Below are 20164 nucleotides of genomic sequence, written 5' to 3' on the forward strand. Positions count from 1 at the left end.
TGGTATATAGAAAAAAACAAAGGTTGCAGCAAAACAAGAGAGCAATGCTTTAATAAATAGATGTTTATATATTTTAAAAGCACACTTTCACATTGTTGTGGGTGCTTGCGACTAACATTCTTCATAAGCATGTCTCGATAACTGGAAAAAGACGTAGCATCTCGTGAATTTTATTAAAGCAAAGCCATCAGATACTAATGGGGTCTGTAATGATACGACATGATATTAAACATCGACTATTTACATTGATAACAGGTTGTCTAATGTCTGTAACTACAACCTGTATACCATAATATGTTTCTGAATTTTCGTGACTTTGTTTATGATTTGAGAAACGTTGATTGAAATCATTAGATTAAATCTCACTAGCAACAAAGTTGAACGAGTATGGAAAGAAACCGTTGCCCTTAACTCCGTCATTAATCTCAGGAAGATCTGGTTCGTTCGGATCCGGAAGAAACTCAAACTTCTGAACCATTGAAACCAGGAAGATGAAGATTTCCATTCGAGCAAGTTGTTCTCCCAAGCAATGACGTGGACCCACCGAGAAAGGTATCACGTGTTTAGACTGAACAAAGTTTCCTTTGTCATCGAGGTGACGCTCAGGTTTAAACTTGCTTGGTTCGTCCCACACATCAGGATCGTTGTGCACCGCCCACATATTGGCAAGAATCTAAAATATCGAAACAACATTTCACAAAAATACAAAATACTATATACTATATTACAACGACATTACAATATACCCTATAACAGTACCGTGGTTCCTTTTGGAATAACATAGTTTGCGAAGTTTACGGTTTCTGTTGTCATGTGCTGGACGCCCAAAGGAACGCGAGTGCGAAATCGAAACACCTCTTGTATAAAAGCTGAGGTGAATGGCATTGCTTTGCGATCGCTTATGCTCGGGCGGTTGTTGTTACCTAAAATAAGTCACCACATTTAGTTATGTGCAACATCCCGTTCAGCGTCAAAAAGGATGTTAATATAAATAAACGAGCTTAGAGGCGGACCTAAACCTTTGTAGAATAGAGCCGCGTAGGTTAATATGAAGTAGCGCAGGGTAAGATGCCACTATTTCATGATTTTCTTTTCCCATTTGGTATATAACAAAGTATATTTACAGAACTATAAAACCGCATCTTCAACACTCTAAAACAGCGTTGTTAATTGTTTAAACCACGATCACGAAATATGTGATTCACGTGCCTAACGGTATCCCATCTAATCTAATAGTACTACACGTATAAAAATATTAAAGTGATATATCTGTAAAAGGGTATGATATAGAATTACGGGAGAATATGGGACACCTTTAGCACATAGTATCCAAATAACATTATCATGATGTTTTAAACAATAACGACGCGGCCTGTATATGGGAGTCGCGACGATACGGTTTTATAATAATTTTTATAATAATTTTGAAAATAATCATTCTTATTTGTTTACTACCACATGGGACGAGGAAATAGAACGAAAATTGTCCCATCTTTGCCCAGCCTGTTATACTTTATAACATCCTGGTTGTAAACAAGGGGGTTTTCATCTAAGTTTTGCAGAATAAATAAAACTATTAATTATAAACTGACCATAAACCCTCTATATTATAACTTGCCTATTGCGGCAAATATTTCTTCCCGAAGTTTTGTTTGCGCATCTGGGTAATGGATGAGACACAGCATCGCCCATCTGACAGTTCCTGTCATTGTTTCTGTTCCAGCTTCGAACATTTCACGCACATATTGTACAAGCTGCCCATCCTGAGAAGAGCCACCGAACGAAAACATGTTTTATATAGATAGAGATGCTCAAATGTGATCTAAGGTATCCCAAAGTTTCAAAAAAGCAGCAGCCTTTTTAAAGATCGGGTAAATGCCAGGAAAAACATTTCAATTTTTCGACTGAACGAAGCTGTGTAAACGTTTATTAATTTTTGAAATACCTGCTGACGCAAAACTTTTAGCGCAGTTTTCAAATTTAATTTTTATCATTTTTTTTATTTAAAACATTTTTTTATGTCTTACTGATACCCACTGTGTAGTAAAGCGGTCGCTTCTATACAAAAAGATTGTCCGGCACTTAACACCACCACTTTGTTCGGCGCATTTGTTTTAAGGTAAGATACTTTTACGGATCTAACCCAGCGAAATTTCGTGTAGGAGGTGTATACGAAACAGAAATCACGTTTGTCGTTGCTATTTACGCGAGGATAACGTAGTTACACGTATTCTATTATTACGCTAAAAGAAAGGGGAATTGGCTTAAATTAACTACAAAATATCATACCGTAAAACTTTCGTCTGTGCCCTTCTTCCCTTCACAAATAAAAGCATCAATAAAATCGCGAAGGTTATTTTTGTCAAAGGTTTTTCTATGTTGCTCTACCATTTGTTGAAAAACGGCTGTAGAATGTAAAAAATAACATTTTTATTTTAAAATATATATTTAGAAGTGTTTTACATACCTGAAACCCTTTTCATGTCCCGTTTTACTTCCAAATACTTGCTTCGGTAAGGGGGTATATTGCAAAGCAAAGGAACATAAATTATCTGTGCGAAAGCAGCCGTGTTCTCGGGTTCCAGGAACCTGCGAACGGAAGGTTAAACATTTCAGGATAATCACTCAGCACAGTTCAAATCCATCATGTGAACTTCGCATGTATTTCTGTACCATAGTATTATACGCAAAATGGCATCTTACCATTTCGTGAAAATTTGCTGAAGTAGTCGGAAATGCTCGTCATCATATTCAAACCTTTGATCGGTAGTTATGATGCTGATGACGTTCATGACTGCGTTGGTCAAGATTTCCTAAACAAAGTTAAAAAATATTTATTTTACCTTCAAAGAAATATATAACCGTATCCCCACGACTCTAATAGACTGTTATTATTCATTTAAAACATAGTCAGGATGCTTGGATATTATGTGCTAAAGGTGTCCCATCTTCCCCCACACAGCTATATCAAAAGTAAGCGAAAAATCTCATATTCATGTTAAAGTGTTTAATGCTCGTTTATACATAATATATACAGGCACGTACTGTGATGTCAAATGGTTTTCCTCCTTTTGAAAGAATTTCATTGTTCATTACCTCCACCTCTTCATAGATTCGCTCTTCTAAGCTCTTCTTACCAACCCCGAACCTGAACAAAATAAAGTTAGATTTAGAATTTTGTTTGAACGTAAAGATCGCTAGTACTATATTATTTAAATTTAATCGTTTTCGCACTAACGGTTAACGTTAACACAAATCATGCTATATACCCCCGAAGAGTAATGCTTCCAAACTTTCTGTGTGTTTTCCATGTTGTGTTAAAATCTCTCATAACAATTCCCTTGCCCTCAGCTATCTCATTCGCCACCTTCAACACAGGACGTCCAGAGAACACGTTGCCTGCTTTTACAAAGCTCTGAAATATTGTAACATTCAGAAGCGCAGTGCCTATCTAATCAACTTGTTTGTGTGTACTGGTTTACTATACTGCGGTTTTGAAATTCTCAAATAATACCTGGTGAACAGCTTCGTAGTTTCCCATGACAACCCAGTCCTCATTTCCCATTCGCACCGACATCACCGGACCATATTTCTTGCTCCATTTGTGCATCGTTCGTGCTGTGTATTTTCCTAAAAACGGTAAAACCCCAACCAAAGGTAATCCACGTGGCCCAGGGGGAAACCGAAGAGGTCTCCGATACCAGTAATAAAACAGCAATGTGACAAGAAAAATTATCACCGTTGTGGTATCGGTCCATTGTCGCAAAAACGCTTCAATCATTTTAGAAATGCTACCAACCAACTCCGCACTGCAACTGACTGGCTTATACTCGGCGAAAACAAACTAAAACTTGCCGTTTGTGGTTCGTGTTACAAGTTATGTTTAAACCGTTGAACCCGACACAGCTATAAATTCAAAATGTTAATGTTGTAAGTTATCCATTTTCCTCTTTGGTGCGAAGTCTGTTATAAAAGCCTTCTGATTTGCACAGTGGACGACCTACCGTCCTACCACATCTCAGGTGATAGAGTACTGTGGGGGAAAATGGGACAACTTTAGCGCATGATTATAAATATCCTGATCGTGTGTTAAACAATTGACAACGGTCTATGGTAGTCGTGAAGATACGATTTTATAATTCTTTGAATGTTCTTTGTTTATTACCAAATGGGTAGAGAAAATAGAACGAAAAGGTGTCCCATCTTCCCCCACCTTACTATATGAACGTGTTAGTTAACAATAGTTAGGAGTATATAGGCTATGCATATTTGCGACTTGCTTTCCTAATGCTGGTTGGTGATTCGTCAGCTCTGGCTCTCACACCAATATTTCCAGACTACATAACTTCAACCGCGACAGTGCAATACCGCGTGGACTACGACACAGATGTGAAGGTTTCATCAAGAGTATCAGAGGTTCATGATCAAGGTTTATCAAAGTTACCAGCATTACAAAACAACACTCACTTGCAACCACGTCTGTCACAAGAAAGACAAAACGGTCACAGGTTTTTGGTGTTTGATAAAATTGTCAACAACTTGATTACCAATCTTGATCCAAACCTAAACAAGGGGAGAAAGACCTTGAGACTGTGCTTAGAGTTTATCGATTCGACAGTTACTCAAAAGTAAAAACAGTCACTCAAAAAGGGCGATTGGTGAAATTCTGCTTTTTAAAGACAATGTCATAACCGATGACGTAATGAAGAAGTATCACTTATACTTTATAAAAAAATGGGGAATCACAGTTGAATCAATCCTACTGTAATACAGTTTGTGGATTACAATCACAGATTATCAAAATTCCATTTAAATTAGATTTCAAATATAATTGCACTAAAACGTTACTGGTAAATGTTTTCTTACCATAATCATTGTTGAAACATATTTTGAACAACTTTCGACTTTTTTATCTTAAAGATTTTGAGGTTGCGGCTTTAAACAAAGTTCATTCCACCTATATTTTGGCCGGCCTTGATTGTGCATGCGTGCAAACCCTACTACGCTGGGCATAAGATGGGGCCCGATATTATGTGGAAGCCGCGTGGACATATCTGCAGAATATCCTCCTGAATGATATGCCTATACCGTAGCAAATATCCATATTTTTACTTTATTAGATAATACTGTACATAAATACGAAACTTATCTGTACTTAAGCAATGAACTATACTCTCCATCAAATATTTCGTTTTGGTGAATTTAATTAAACTTTTGAATGAAGACTCTCTCAATTGCAAAACTCAAATAGTGGGGTGGGGAAGATAGGACACCTTTAGCACATAATATCCAAATATCCTGACCGCGTTTTAAACAATTAACAGCCGGTATATGGTAGTCGTAAAGATACGGATTTATAATTCCTTGTATGTTCTTTGTTTACTACTAAGTTGGATGAGAAAATGTAATCAAAACGTGTCCCAACTTCCACGAGTCTTCTATATCTTTAAAAATTTTCTTGCAAATATTTAGAGATCGGTATAGTTAAACATCTGCACCTACTGTAAGTTGCTTCTTATATAATCAAACAGCCACGCTTTACGACCAACAATACCACTTTTTATAAAATGTTATAACGACTCTCGCTTTTTTGTTATTTCCAATCTCTTTGATGTAGGAATAATTAAATATGACTTTGAACATTGTACAAAAATGAAAAAATATGAAAAAATATGCATGTGATTTACTTCCGGAATATATATTATAGTAGGATGGGGGAAGATGGGATATCTTTAGCACCTATAATATCCAAATATCCTGTTCGTGTTTTAAACCATAAACACCGGTCCATGGAAGCCGTGAAGATACGAATCTATAGTTCTTTGAGTGTTCTTTGTTTACTACAAAATAAGACGGGAAAATAGACTGAAAAGGTGTCCCATCTTCCCCACCCTAAAATATGAACAGTGAGATATGAAGCATGCTGGATGTACGATATAATGCCGAAGTTAGGTATACGTATAAAAAATAACTTTTTATATTTGTTGAGACTTTGTAAATTATCTTCGATCATTTTATGGAAAGTCACAACCCTAGATATACTTGCAAAGCAAAAAGTATAGAGTAAATATATCAAGCATTAAGCGCTACTGACATAGGTGTTGGTGTTAAATCTCATTGGCAACAAAGTTAAACGGATATGGAAAGAAACCGTTCCCGATAACTCCGTCATCAATCTCAGGAAGATCTGGTTCGTTCGGATCCGGAAAAAACTCAAACTTCTGAACCATTGAAACCAGGAAGATGAAGATTTTCATTCGAGCAAGTTGTTCTCCCAAGCAATGACGTGGACCCACCGAGAAAGGTATCACGTGTTTAGACTGAACAAAGTTTCCTTTGTCATCGAGGTGACGCTCAGGTTTAAACTTGCTTGGTTCGTCCCACACATCAGGATCGTTGTGCACCGCCCATAGATTGGCTACGATCTAAACGCATACAGCGTAATACAAGGCACACATATGGTCAGTATAAGTACTTTGTTCCAGCAATATATACAAGTATGTATTTACATTTTAATAGTGAACAAGAATAAATGCATATAGGTCAGCATATAATATACAAATAACCTGATCGTATTTTAAGTCTTGAGTATACGATTTTGTAATTCTTTGAATGTTCTTTGTTTATTACCAAATGGGACGAGAAAATAGAATGAATGGGTGTCCCATCTTTCTCCACATTGCTATAAAACTTACCGTTGTTCCCTTAGGAATTACATAGTTTGCGAAGTTTACAGTTTCTGTTGTTTTATGCGGAACGCCTGTTCGGACACGTGTACGAAATCGAAACACCTCTTGTATAAATGCTGAGGTGAATGGCATTGATTTGCGATCGCTTATGCTCGGGCGGTTGTTGTTACCTAAAGGAAGTCACCACATGTAGTTATGTGCAACATCCCGTTCAGCGTCATAAAGGAAGTTAATTTAAATTATGCTCGGTCGGTTGATCCTACCTAAAAGAAGTCAAATCTCCTTTAGCAAGAACACTGATTGTGGAATACGATTGGAAAAAATGAAAAATTTACTAAATAAATAAACACAAATGTTTAGGCTATTTGTTCACGCCCTCGTGTTGCACCCGCTATATACGTATATAGTCTATACTCCATATAGAACTAACAGCTAGTTGCTTTATAACTGGTTACAATAAAGTGCTTAAAATAAAGTGCCTTTTCGCAGTGACTTACCAATGACGTCAAGAATTTCATTTCTCAGTTTCTTTTGTGCTTGTGGATAATGGATGAGACATAGTATTGCCCAATTAAGTGTACCGGTGGTGGTTTGCGTTCCAGCTTCAAATATTTCCCGCAGGTACTGTACAAGCTGTCGATCCTTTGATTTGAGAGATATATTAACGAAAGTTGTACATTTTGGTTCGAGTTAGCTTACACTTCGTGTCGCAATACACTGTTTTTGCTATAGCCTATATTAAATGAACCTTTTACTTATCATTTGTATAAGTTATTATTACTGTAAAACTGTCGTCTTTTCCATTGTCAACCTCGCAAATGAAAGCATCAATAAAGTCTCGAATGTTATTTTTGTCGAAAGATATTCTGTGTTGGTCTACCAGTTCTTGAAAAACGTCTGCAGAAAGTAAGTTTATCAGTACACATTCGTATCATGGTATACTGCTGTGTTCGTATATCACAGACTACAGTTACATTAGCAAGATCTTTCATACCGGCCATTTGCATCATGTCCCGCTTTACTTCCAAATACTTGCTTCGGTAAGGGGGTATATTGCAAAGCAAAGGAACAAATATCATGTTCGCGAAAGCAGCTGTGTTCTCAGGTTCCAGGAACCTCCGATCAAACGCACAAGAGATGAATTAGTTTAATTAATCATGTTTCACTACGCAATTGTTTAAACAAAAGTAAAAACGCAAACACCTTTTTGCCAACATACCATTTCGTAAGAATATGCTGAAGTAACCGGAAGTTCTTGTCGTCATAGTCAAACCTTTGGTCGGCAGTTATGTTGCAGATTACATTCATGACTGCGTTGGTCAAGATTTCCTAAAATAAAATTATTTTTTGTCTTCTTTGTAATTTTGTCGGTATCCTAGGGCTAACTCGAATGTGTATAACATATTTAGTATCGTTTTTTAATACATTCTTGTATAATCCCGTTTTTTTTACACATAGCCACCGATACTTACAGAAATGTCAAATGGTTTTCCTCCTTTTGAAAGAATTTCTTTGTTCATTACCTCCACCTCTTCATAGATTCGATCTTCTAAGCTCTTCTTACCAACCCCGAACCTGAACAAAGGTTTTGAACCGTATAAACGCATAAGCTACAACCACTACTATTGGCTTAACTATAAAACTATTTTAAAAAAACAGCAAAGATAAAAATTTATTGATGATTAAAACACGATTGCCCAAATGTGTTATTTATACATGCCAACTATATATATATAGGTACGTGTGAGGAAAATAGACAAGAATGTACCCTCGAAAGGTAAGATGTCCAAACTTTCTCTGTGTCTTCCATGTTGGGTTAAAATCTCTCATAACAAGTCCTTTGCACTCAGTTATTTCATTCGCCAATTTCATGTACGGACGGCCCGAGAATGCACTGCCTGCCTTCACAAAGCTCTAAAAGTGAGATTTAATCATTACAAGACTATATGATGTAAGACTGTAGTGTTTTATAATACTTCTTTATTCTTTAGGTATGCTTGGAGTTTATGAAATTCTTATTGTTGTTGCGTGTTATAAAACGATTGCAGTTTACACATCTAGTGTGGTGGGAGAGACCCTCTTAGCACATAATATCCAAATATCTTAATTGTGTTTTAAATAATTAGAGTCTTCAGAATACGGTTTTATAATTCTTTGAAATCATTTGTTTACCACCAAGTGCGTCAAGAAAAAAGAATGAAACGGTGTCCTATCTTCCCCACCCTACTACATTACCTGATAAACAGCTTCGTAGTTTCCCATGACAACCCAATCATCATTTCCCATTCTCACCGACATCACCGGACCATATTTCTTGCTCCATTTGTGCATCGTTCGCTCTGAGTATTTTTCTAGGAACGGCAAAACTCCGACGATTGGGAAACCGCGAGGTCCAGGTGGAAATCGAGAGGGTCTTCGATACCAAGTATAAAACAATAATAAGCAAATGAGCGTTAGTATTGTCGGGGCAATACTCAAATCGGGTAACACGAGTTCTATCATTCTGAAACGTTGAGCACAGCACTAAAACTGCTGCTTTGTATAGCGAACCTGAAACGTAATGCCGCTTTAGTGTTTGCTGCGCGAAAACGCTTTCTCTTACAAAGGAAATAGCGCTATGCAACCCTACGAGCTATAAATCATGTATTGTCTTAAAACGTTGTGAGACCATCTGCTGTTCTACACATCACGTGACTGATGCGTGATACGCATGTCGTGTTGTTTTCATGTCAGCGATTTTACTATAAGTATAAATCATGCTTTGACAATTTTGAAAACTTTTTTTTTAACCTAACTGTGTACGCGTATGATGTATTAACACATCATTTCTAATTTAAGCAAGTGGACGCAGAAGGGAGCACAATTTTGAGATCGTAAACGAATTGTTAAATGTCACATGTTACTAAAATATTGCGATCATTAGCAACCACTAATTGATATATTGAAACAAATTTATTTTTAAAAGTTAATGTTGCCACGATTTTATTCGTATAGTAGGATGGGGGGAAATGGGACACCTGTAACATATAATATCCAAATACCCTGATTGTGTTTTAAACAATTAACAACGGTATGTGGATGTCGTGAGGATACGGTTTTATAATTCTTTGAATGTTCTTTGTTTACTACCAAATGAAAAGAGAAAATCAAATAAAAAGGTGGTCCATCTTCCACCGCGCTACTATATGTGTTTTATGCTAAATTGCCCTAACGGCCTTGGTTCGACGATGGTATATACAAATACAGTAACAAAATAACGCAAAGTTACCTACGCGGCAACTGTGGCACAATGTGTAAGAAATACAATACCCGTGTTATAAAGTCTTTATGTATTGATAACATTGTCAATAGTGGTTACATTTAGATTTGGTTCGCCACTATTTTATAAGGTAGAGGAACGAATGCAGCTCCGTTCGTACCGTGGTTGATTTCAGGAAGATCTGGTTCGTTCGGATCGGGAAGAAACTCAAACTTCTGAACCATTGAAATCAGGAAGATGAAGATTTCCATTCGAGCAAGTTGTTCTCCCAAGCAATGACGTGGACCCACCGAGAAAGGTATCACGTGATTCGACTGAACAAAGTTTCCTTTGTCATCGAGGTGACGCTCAGGTTTAAACTTGCTTGGTTCGTCCCACACATCTGGATCGTTGTGCACCGCCCACAGGTTTGGTGACACCTAATTAAAAATAGACATGAAACACGACACATCACAGTGTACTGCTAAAAATGTCGTTCAATTTTTTGGGAATTAAACCATCTGCTCAGGGTTTTTATTTCAATCGGACGATTAAATGAATGTATGAAATCTCTTACCGTTACGCCTTTTGGAATTGTGTATCCGTTAACCGTTGCATCTTTGTTTACTTTGTGGGGCACACTCAGTGGGACTAAAGTCCGGAACCTGAGTACTTCTTGTATAAAAGCACAGGTGTAAGGCATATCTGACTTATGCGACATACTCGCTGGCGTGTTGGGCCCTTTAACAGGAATATTAGATAGATAGTGGTTATATTGGAATTTAAACGCTTACCAATAATAGTCATTATTTCGTTGCGTAGTTTTTTCTGAGTTTCCGGGTAATGCAGCATACATAGTATTGCCCAACGACTGGTGCTTACAGTGGTCTCGGTACCGCCATCGAACAGATCACGTATGTAGTTTAGCAGTTGGATGTACTGCAAAAAGTTCACAGCTTTATAAAAAAAAGTATTTTTTTTCATTTTCTTTTTAAAATTGATGGCGAAGATTACATTATTGAAACAACGAACAAAAGGAAATCAATAGCATTGGACAGTCGTTAAAAAAAAATTCAAATAAAAAGTGTTGAAATGGTGTCAGTTAAAAATGTGACTTTTAAACCAATTTTACTGTAAAAGAACGTAGAAAATGCCTTTGTTGGGTTTTGTTATAAATTAAAATTTGTAACCTGCTTTATCCTCGCGTGACTGGAAAACGACAGTCGTTATAACACGGGTGTTCATACACCTCGTGCCAGCTTACGAGTTACCATGTATATGTAACTTTGTGGGTAATTGTTTGTACCCATAACTTCTGGGTTAGAAGCAGGTAACAACTGAGCTACGGCACAAATTATACGTGAACACACGTATTTTACTCCTTTCTAACTTATACCGTGAATTCTGATCCAGATTCGTTTTTCTTCATTTCAAGGAGAAAGGCATCAATGAAGTCTCGTAGGTTATTTCCATCAAAATTCTTCTCGTGTTCTTTTATCACCTCTTCGAACACCTCTTTACGAAAAAAGCAATATAAAACTGGTTAAAGAAAGAGTGTCTTACGATTCAAAACTTTTTACATTTTTCTGCTTTACAACTAGTTTGCAATTAATAAAACAACTTTCAAACTGCATGTAAAAAAGTAAATGAACGCCGCTATATAACCCAACCCATATGTTTTAGTTGACCCATCTCGTACCCGCTTCCGAGTTATACCAAATGTAAATTTGTAAGCGATTTTATGTTTTTTTATGTGACTATTCATTAGTAACCACTGTGTTGAGGCAATCGTCGCTAAGCATCGCGTCAAGGAAACAAAAGCCAACAATATTAGTAAAATTAAACCTCCAACACTTAATATTAAATACTTTTTAATACCCTTTTTATTCAAATAACGAATTTAAACTTGGCTAAATCTGTGAGAGCTAACACGTCACACTAAACGTACCATGTAAAGCTCCGATGTCATCCCGAAAGATCTTGTAATACTTGGAAAATGGTGGAACATATTTTAACTGTGGGAGAAACATCATCCCGGTGAACATGGCGCCTGCGGTTGGATCATTAAACCTGTAAATAAACGAAGAAAAATTTGTCAATGCACCTCTTTCTAATGACGAACGAGCAGGGCCGTTAATGAAGGGTTCAGGTATAGAAAATAAATCTTATCGTTGTTCTGTTATCTCTAAACGTATATAGTAAGGTGGGGGAAGATGGGACACCTTTTCGTTTAGTTTTCTCTTTTCATTTGGTAGTAAACAAAGAACATTCAATGAATTATAAAACCGTATCTTCACGACTTTCACATACCGTTGTTAATTGTTTAAAATACGATCAGGCTATTTGGATATTATGTGTTAAAGGTGTCCCATCTTCCCCCACTCTAATACGCTATGTGTAGAGTTATGTTTGACAAATAGTACAGAACTGTCCACTTTTGTTTTTTTGTATCAATCAAAATCCCTAAAATGAGCTTAAAGGCAGAGTTTTGTTCTATATTAGAACTAAGAAATTCCGCAGAGTCAAAATTACTAACCATTTCGTGAAACGACTGATGACGTCTGTGAAAAAGGTTTCGTCGTAGTTGCATCTTCGTCCGATTACTATGTTCATAATAATGTTACTAACAGCATTGCACATAATGTCCTGTATGCAATTGTTTAATTAGTAAGTGGGTTTTTGGTAATTTATTGACAAACCGAACTTGTATATCAAAGGGTTTCCCATTTTTGGACCGGATTTCATTACATAGGAAATCAACTTCTTCCAGAACACGATCTTCTGTGCATTTCTTGCCAACTCCAAACCTATATAATATTGGAATATAATTATAAATTATCTGTCTGTAACATACGTATTTTAAATATTGCAGTTGCGAGTTTCTATATTTTCGGTATAGGAAATGTAGAAAACCGCTTACTCTCGCAACGTTTTCATTCCGAATTTTCGTTGTGATTTCCACTTTTCACAGTAGTCAGCAAAGAGGATTCCGTGTCCTTTCGAAAGTTCGGATACAATGGGGATTTTTGGTCGACCCGAGCACACTGTACTTTGTTTCACCAACACCTGGAACGTTTCCTGAATTATTTTGTCTGGCCAAATGGTAAAATAAAAATAACATTTTACGCCGAATTTTGGTGACGGTAGGGTGGGGGAAGATGGGACGCATTTAACGCGTAATATCCGAATACCCTGATTGTGTTTTAAGCAAGTAACAACGGTCTATGAGAGTCGTGGGAATACGGTTTTATAATTTATTAAATATTTTTTGTTTACTACCAAATGGGACAAAAATAGAATGCAAAGATGTCCCATCTTTCCCCACTTTACTAAACGTAATGTGCTAATAACAAAACTGTCGGCAAACGTGTGGACACTTTACCTGGTGTATAGTATCGTGGTCACAGAGAACTACCCAGTCTTTTCTTCCCATCCGCACTGTTATTACAGGGCCATACTTCTTGCTCCACTGCATAAATGCTTGTTCAGGGTTCATTCCGACAAAGGGTATTATCCCTAGAAATGGGATTCCTCGTGGTCCAGGTGGCATATTCTTTGGTCGTTTGTACCAATAGTAAAATGCGATCACACAACTCAGAATAGCGAGAACAGGAGATATCGAAGGGTTTGCAATTAAATTAGTCAGCATGTTAAACTACTTTTAATGTCTGCAAAACAAATCTTACTGCTAATATACACACTGACATAGTTTCACTTGTATGACACAACTATTAACGGAATGCAGTATTTTAGTATCGCAACAGTTCACCCAAAGTAATACCACACATCCTATTCTCTCTACTCTGATAGGTAATCCTTTATATATGGTTCCTTCGATTTCTTCGCAGCATTTCGCACTGCTCCAATATTCGTGCAACTTGCTTTCATTCTCTTATATTATGTTCTCTGTCTTTCTTTCTCTTTGCGTGATGTCACGCCAGCCAGTTTTGGCTTCCACGTCAAAAGTAGTGACGCGGCTTATGGCGACGTGTTTTTCTACAACCGTACATAAACTTCTATCTTTTAATAGAAAATCTATACGATTTCCTTATACTTGTTTGCAAAGTAATTGCAGCTTATTTGTTTTCTTGTAGTACATATTTTCCGTTCATATTACTTTATATGATTCACATTAACTGCAGGAAGTTTACAGCTTTAATGTCCGTTACGTCACTTCGTACCATTACGTCATTTCTGCTGATGCAACGCACAGAAAGGCAGTGACGTCAGAAGACGAGAACTTATGCAACAAATGGGTAAATTAGAATTTAAACATTTTCCTCGAGTTTAATAGTTGCTGAGATAAGTGTAAACAGTTAAAATTAACAAAAGAATGGGTTTTACTTAATTAACTTTTGTTGACTGGAACTTCAAAATACCCATTTACCTTTTAGGTAATATTAACATAAGCGATTAAAAAAACTTGTTTAAAACATATAAAAGTACTACACATGCAAGATGGTAACAAACCGTTACCAAAATGTTGGATTTCAATGCAGAACACCAATGCCTTTGTTTAATGGTACATCAAAACAAAATCAACTTTACAAGAGTTTTATTAGATAACATTATTGCAAGAACGTTATTTACCTACAAACTTCTGGTACTAAAAACTGAACACATGACCAAGATGCGCACAGCCGCTATTTCTCTCGATTTCTCTCTTTTCTCTCTCTTTCGCTCTCTTTCATGTCGCGGGATACCTATTGTTCACGCTTTTGTCTGTGTGCGAAGCCCTGCTGCCCCAATGATAGTGTTATTGTATACCAAGCCTCGGTCAATATAAGTTAAAAGAACTAGTTAAACAAGTTATAGCATGACTTATCAATATAATGATGATTTTGCTTTTGGCAGTAATGGTTAGCTTGTATGCCGGTAATAATGGAGAAACGCGCTATAGGTTAAATCTCACGGTAGGTGCGAAACTCTGTTAGTACAGTTATTGTTATTGGCACGTGTTCAAGATCACAAGACAGAGCAGTTATACAGATGCTAAACTCTGTTAGTACAGTTATTTAACTACTCTGTCTTGTGACCTTAAACATGTGACATGATCAGTATAAAAGGGCGGATTATGTGCCACTCAGGTATTTTTTGTAAGGATCTTGCGTTGTGTGTATTAAAACTGGCCCTGTGTCGTTTTCTGTTATATTTGATTTTGGTACGTTTCTTTCAGAAAAATAAGAATCGTTGGCAAACAAACTGACGTATATACGCGCTAGTACTGGCTTACTTCTCATGCTATATTAACGGACAACTTTCATTATTCCAAACTTATAAATAAAGCAAGATGCTGCAGCACTTATTGGGTGATATCAATGTTAGCTCGTTGGTGATATTTTTCACTGCTTTTCTCGCTTTGTATTACTGGTACACACGACCAAAGAACTTTCCACCAGGACCAAGAGGTGTTCCATTTCTGGGAGTCATACCTTTCCTTGGCAATTACCCTGAACGTGTAATGCGAAAATGGAGCAAGAAATATGGACCTGTGATGTCTGTACGTATGGGACGAGAGGACTGGGTGATACTCAATGACTATGAAAATATACAGAAGGTAACGATTTTTTACTTAGAATACATATACAGTCATGCAAAATCTATTTTTTCTTTTACATATAGGCTTTAGTAAAGCAAGGACACAGCTTTTCTGGAAGGCCAGACATACCTGTTTTTACGCAAATTAATAATGGAATGGGTTTGCTTACGGTTGATTATAATGATCATTGGAAAATGCAAAGACGATTTGGAATCACTACACTTAGAGGGTGAGTATAAATATGAAATTAAGAATATGTACACGCTTATATGTTCATATACATGTATTGTCCCGTCATCAAGATTGTTACCGCATACGCCATACAGGGACCTAATTTCCACGATATAATCGTATTATATACGCCGGACAGTTGCAATTTGCAATAATATCTTTGTAAAGGTTTGGAGTTGGTAAGCGAAGCATGGAGGATCGTATTGTGGAAGAAGTCGCCTACTTAAACGACGCTATTCGTTCACACAACGACAAACCGTTTGATATACTGGTGAGGATTGTTTTATACTTGCGTATCAACATTCAGTTTATTTCTTTTTGTAGGGTGTTCTAAGCAACGCAGTTTCAAACAACATATGTAGCATTGTGATGGGAAGGAGATTCGATTATGACGATGAAAGATATAAAGAAATAATGTTTAGACTCTCCAGAAGGTTAGTCAATGTTTATTCAAACTCTATCTATATTTTGTCTGTTTAAGAGTTACCATAATATTTCTTTTAAAGAAACACGTAAAAAGTTAATATGAAAATCAATTAGGCACTCGCTTTATAAAGTCGTGAGAATACTGTCTAATAATCCTGTAAACATTTTTTGTTTATTATCAAATGGAGGATCGTAAATAAAAGGTGTCCTACTTTGCCCCAAGGCCCACTTTACCTTAACCTACAATGTAATCCAGTACTCAAGCCACAAGCATCCGATTTGTGAAAATACCCCCACGCAACCAACCAATCAAAGGCACCACCCAAAACACAAGCATATATGCAACAATAATGCACGAAAGAAAGGGAAATAGAAATAAATGACAACACGTTTGGGATAAACAAGCATGTTTTGTAACCATAGACAGTTTATTACATTATGTTTCAGCACCAAGGACCCCGAAGCAAACTTTTATATAACCGTTCTTATGTTCGTGCCGTTTCTTGTTAATTTCCCACCGTTCTCTCGCATTAACAAAGAAATGATGGATGACGTCAAAGTAATATTGGGTAAGCTGCATTTTCTACTAAATTCTCACCACGATTTTACGAATACGATATTGCAGATCACTTGGATGAAATTGTTTCTGAACACAAATCGACATTTAACAAAGATGACGCCCGGGATTTTATCGATGCTTTTATTGCTGAGAAAAACTCTCAAAACAAACACTCGTCATTTACTGTAAGAATAAGCCTTATTCTTAAAAAAGGTCTGCTCACGGGATGTTTTATGATCATACTTTGAATGTAGGATTCACAGCTGCTGCACTATGTGGTTGACTTATTCGAGGCTGGAACCGAAACGACAACCAGCACACTAATGTGGTCAATACTTTGCATGATTCATAATCCGGAGAAGCAAGAAAAACTAAGAAAAGAAATCTGTAGTGTTGTAGGTAAAAGATAAAAAATGCAAAAGTGTTTTGTAATAAATGGATTCACCTTTAATTTACTTTACATAGGCCAGGATAGGGTTCCAGCGATGAATGACAAAGCTCAGATGCCTTACACTTGCGCGTTCATGCAGGAAGTTTTCAGATACCGGACTCTGGTTCCCTTAAGCTTAATGCATATGACCAATGAAGATGTCGTACTTAACGGTTACAATATTCCGAAGGGAACAACGGTATGGAAACCTTTATTAAATGTTTCGCTAATACCACCAATGATTGGTCGTATATGCTGGCTATAACATTTTGTTCATTTTATCTTTGCAACTTTACCTTATATGTAAAAAAAGGAGCATTTAATCATTAAGTAGACATTGCTTTTATGTTTGTTAATTCGCAAACTGGATGAATGTAACTAATACCCTTTTTGCATGGTCACTTTTATGCGCATAAGAACTCTTATTTTTACTCGCAAAAACAAAGCTAACACGCATAACGTCATAAGCGTGTCATCTGCTGTAGAAGGTTGGTTGTTACTCGCATTATGCGAGTAAAGAAAAGTATTGTGGAAGTATAGTTTCACAGTTTTTAGTTCGTAATAGCACCATAAAGTATCAGAACTTATTTTATAAACTAGATTTAACAATATTACGCTAAAATAGGCTAACTCAATGTTGGTACGCGCATAAACCACTGACCATGCAAAATAACGCGGTTAGCAAGTTATCATATGACGAGTTAATGCGGATCGTTATTCCCATTAACTTTTTACCATGCAAAAAGGGTATAATTTGCTTTATCCTCGCGTGACCGAAAAACGACAGTCGCTGTAAAACGAATGTTTTGATTCACACACCACGTACCAGCCTACGACTAACTGCTAATGTAACTTTGGGCGTGATTGTGTTTTCTACAAGGCTTACAATTTGGATATTCCATTAGTAAAAGCTGGTAAAAGCAATTGCCGTTAAGCGTTCTTTCCAAGAACATAACATACGCTCACTTTATGCGGTACCAGCATGCCTATAAAACCATATACGTTTGGGTTAGAGGCAGGCGTAGTATAACCAAACAGATTTACATAGCATCTGGCCTTCTTAAAACAAGACTCTGAATATTTTACCAAGTTATGTTTGGATTAGGTGTCACCTAATCTGTGGGCGGTGCACAACGATCCAGATGTGTGGGACGAACCAAGCAAGTTTAAACCTGAGCGTCACCTCGATGACAAAGGAAACTTTGTTCAGTCTAAACACGTAGTCGCTTTCTCGGTGGGTCCACGTCATTGCTTGGGAGAACAACTTGCTCGAATGGAATATTTCATCTACTTAGTTTCAATGGTTCAGAAGTTTGAGTTTCTACCGGATCCGAATGAACCGAACCTTCCAGATATTGAAAAAGGGTCGAATGGAGCTGCATTCGTTCCTCTGCCCTTTAAGCAAATAGCGAGGGTTGTGTAAAAACAAGCTCTTACTTATAACCAAGTAGCTTTCGGTTAATTTTGTAGATACGTGATCAATAACTTCACAAATATATTCATATATTATGTTTTGAAATTATACACAAAGCTCGACTTGACCTATAGCAAATGTAATAATAAATAACCTATAGCAAATGTAATAATAAAATACGTAACCTATAGCAAATGTAATAATAAATAGTTGGCTTTATACTAATAAGTAGCTATAGAATGTTAGCAGCAGCTAAACAAGCTATGGTTCCAGATTTGAAGAAAAAGTTAATAACTGATGATCGTGTAAAAATGCACTCATTTGACCATACAAAATCTATCTCACAATACAAAGATTATCTCAAAGTTAGTGACGTAACTTGTTCTATCGCATTCTTCCATAACAAATGCATCGCTCCCAGGGTGATAATTTTAATTCAAACTTATACCACACTCATAATATTACTTGCGGCGGAGGCTCTGTCCCTTGCTGTGACTGTGACGTCAGAAAGGTCCTTTAAGCCGGATGTTGATTGCAGGCGTTTAGCGACTAGCGATGTGAGATCGGCTAGCGTGGCTGCGTGTTCTGAGACTTGCCGCTAAGTCTAATTTTGCTCCTTGATTAAGGTTAACTAACCAAGCAATAACTGGTTTGTTGATTATTTATTACCACGGTTATTAACGCAAGGGCGATACTGATGCAATATACAATCACGATAAGAAACTCGAACGCCTAACCACTTGTATAGGCAGTGGTTAGGATATAAGTTCTCCTTGACTGATGAACTCTGGTTGGTCTTTGTTGAGTCTGCATCGTCTTTCGGTGCACTGCATAGCACTACACGTGCTGCATGCAGTGACCGTGACTTGTTGACCGGTTGACCTGTTTTCTGATTGAATCGTCAAGTCTTTTATAGTGTTTCGGAGCTGACGTCACATGCTTTCGTCACAGCATGGTTCGTCATCTACGTTCCTTTCTCTTTTGTGTAAGAGCTCAAATGTTCGTCCAGGGAGTAGAGTGTCCGATAAGTGTACGGGCCGAGGGCGCCATCGTTGTCGTTTAGAAGGGTGATTTTATGCGCTATTTTATGCTCCTACGTCACCATCGTGTGCGAATAGCTCGTTCATCAATTTCTGATAAAATACTTTCGGCGCAGCTTATAGTTTTGAATGCTGGCCTTGTTAAAATGATGGATAATTTGTCACGAGTACATGACATGATGCAATATTGTGAAATATTGGTACAGTATTAAGAAATAACATGCAATGTTCCTACATTACTCAACCCGATTGCTGCTTTTGAGTATGAGTTTGACGTACCGCCTATTTTTGTCCTAACTACAGAACAACTGCACACAAATCTAAAATAGAAACAGTTTAAAAGTTAAATTTTAACGTTGCAGTTTTATTCTGCAAGTTTTAATAGTGAACACAGAGAAGCGAACTTAACAATATCGAGAAATACACGTGAAACGTCACACTTCAGTAAACAGCGGCCTACAGGCTGCAGCACAGGTAAACGTTTACCTAGATAGATAAGAAAGGAGGTACCTAAACAGACATTGTTTGTTGTACGAAAGGTTATTCAGAAAGTAAAGCGTAAATTAAGGCGCGAAATGTTTACTTTACCATAAGTAGC

At 37.0% G+C, this 20164-nt stretch overlaps 4 protein-coding genes across 4 annotated transcripts; 1 reads left to right on the forward strand and 3 right to left on the reverse strand.

The window, feature by feature from the left end:
- Nucleotides 1-24: 24 nt before the first annotated feature.
- On the reverse strand, nt 25-4402 carry LOC149735338 (cytochrome P450 2C4-like). Its single transcript, XM_089878945.1, has 9 exons — nt 3515-4402; nt 3270-3415; nt 3046-3148; nt 2704-2813; nt 2468-2589; nt 2290-2405; nt 1619-1763; nt 760-923; nt 25-673 (listed from the first exon to the last, which is right to left on the reverse strand). Exons 1-9 carry the CDS (start codon nt 3779-3781, stop codon nt 356-358), a joined length of 1491 nt encoding a protein of 496 aa, XP_089735071.1. The 5' UTR covers nt 3782-4402; the 3' UTR covers nt 25-355.
- A 641-nt stretch (nt 4403-5043) lies between these two features.
- On the reverse strand, nt 5044-9419 carry LOC149735339 (cytochrome P450 2C4-like). The gene is made up of 9 exons (XM_089878946.1): nt 8925-9419; nt 8458-8603; nt 8162-8264; nt 7909-8018; nt 7684-7805; nt 7471-7586; nt 7187-7331; nt 6696-6859; nt 5044-6425 (listed from the first exon to the last, which is right to left on the reverse strand). Exons 1-9 carry the CDS (start codon nt 9189-9191, stop codon nt 6108-6110), a joined length of 1491 nt encoding a protein of 496 aa, XP_089735072.1. The 5' UTR covers nt 9192-9419; the 3' UTR covers nt 5044-6107.
- A 207-nt stretch (nt 9420-9626) lies between these two features.
- Nucleotides 9627-13667, reverse strand: LOC149735340 (cytochrome P450 2U1-like). Its single transcript, XM_089878944.1, has 9 exons — nt 13310-13667; nt 12848-12993; nt 12632-12734; nt 12464-12573; nt 11876-11997; nt 11324-11442; nt 10722-10866; nt 10505-10668; nt 9627-10367 (listed from the first exon to the last, which is right to left on the reverse strand). Exons 1-9 carry the CDS (start codon nt 13574-13576, stop codon nt 10050-10052), a joined length of 1494 nt encoding a protein of 497 aa, XP_089735070.1. The 5' UTR covers nt 13577-13667; the 3' UTR covers nt 9627-10049.
- A 1359-nt stretch (nt 13668-15026) lies between these two features.
- LOC149735341 (cytochrome P450 2U1-like) lies at nt 15027-18896 on the forward strand. The gene is made up of 9 exons (XM_089878943.1): nt 15027-15484; nt 15550-15695; nt 15866-15968; nt 16022-16131; nt 16571-16692; nt 16749-16867; nt 16937-17081; nt 17148-17311; nt 18218-18896. Exons 1-9 carry the CDS (start codon nt 15218-15220, stop codon nt 18533-18535), a joined length of 1494 nt encoding a protein of 497 aa, XP_089735069.1. The 5' UTR covers nt 15027-15217; the 3' UTR covers nt 18536-18896.
- The last annotated feature ends 1268 nt before the right edge of the window (nt 18897-20164 follow it).

This window comes from Ciona robusta, chromosome 5, assembly GCF_009617815.1.
Source record: "Ciona robusta chromosome 5, ASM961781v2".
Taxonomy (NCBI): Eukaryota; Metazoa; Chordata; class Ascidiacea; order Phlebobranchia; family Cionidae; genus Ciona; species Ciona robusta.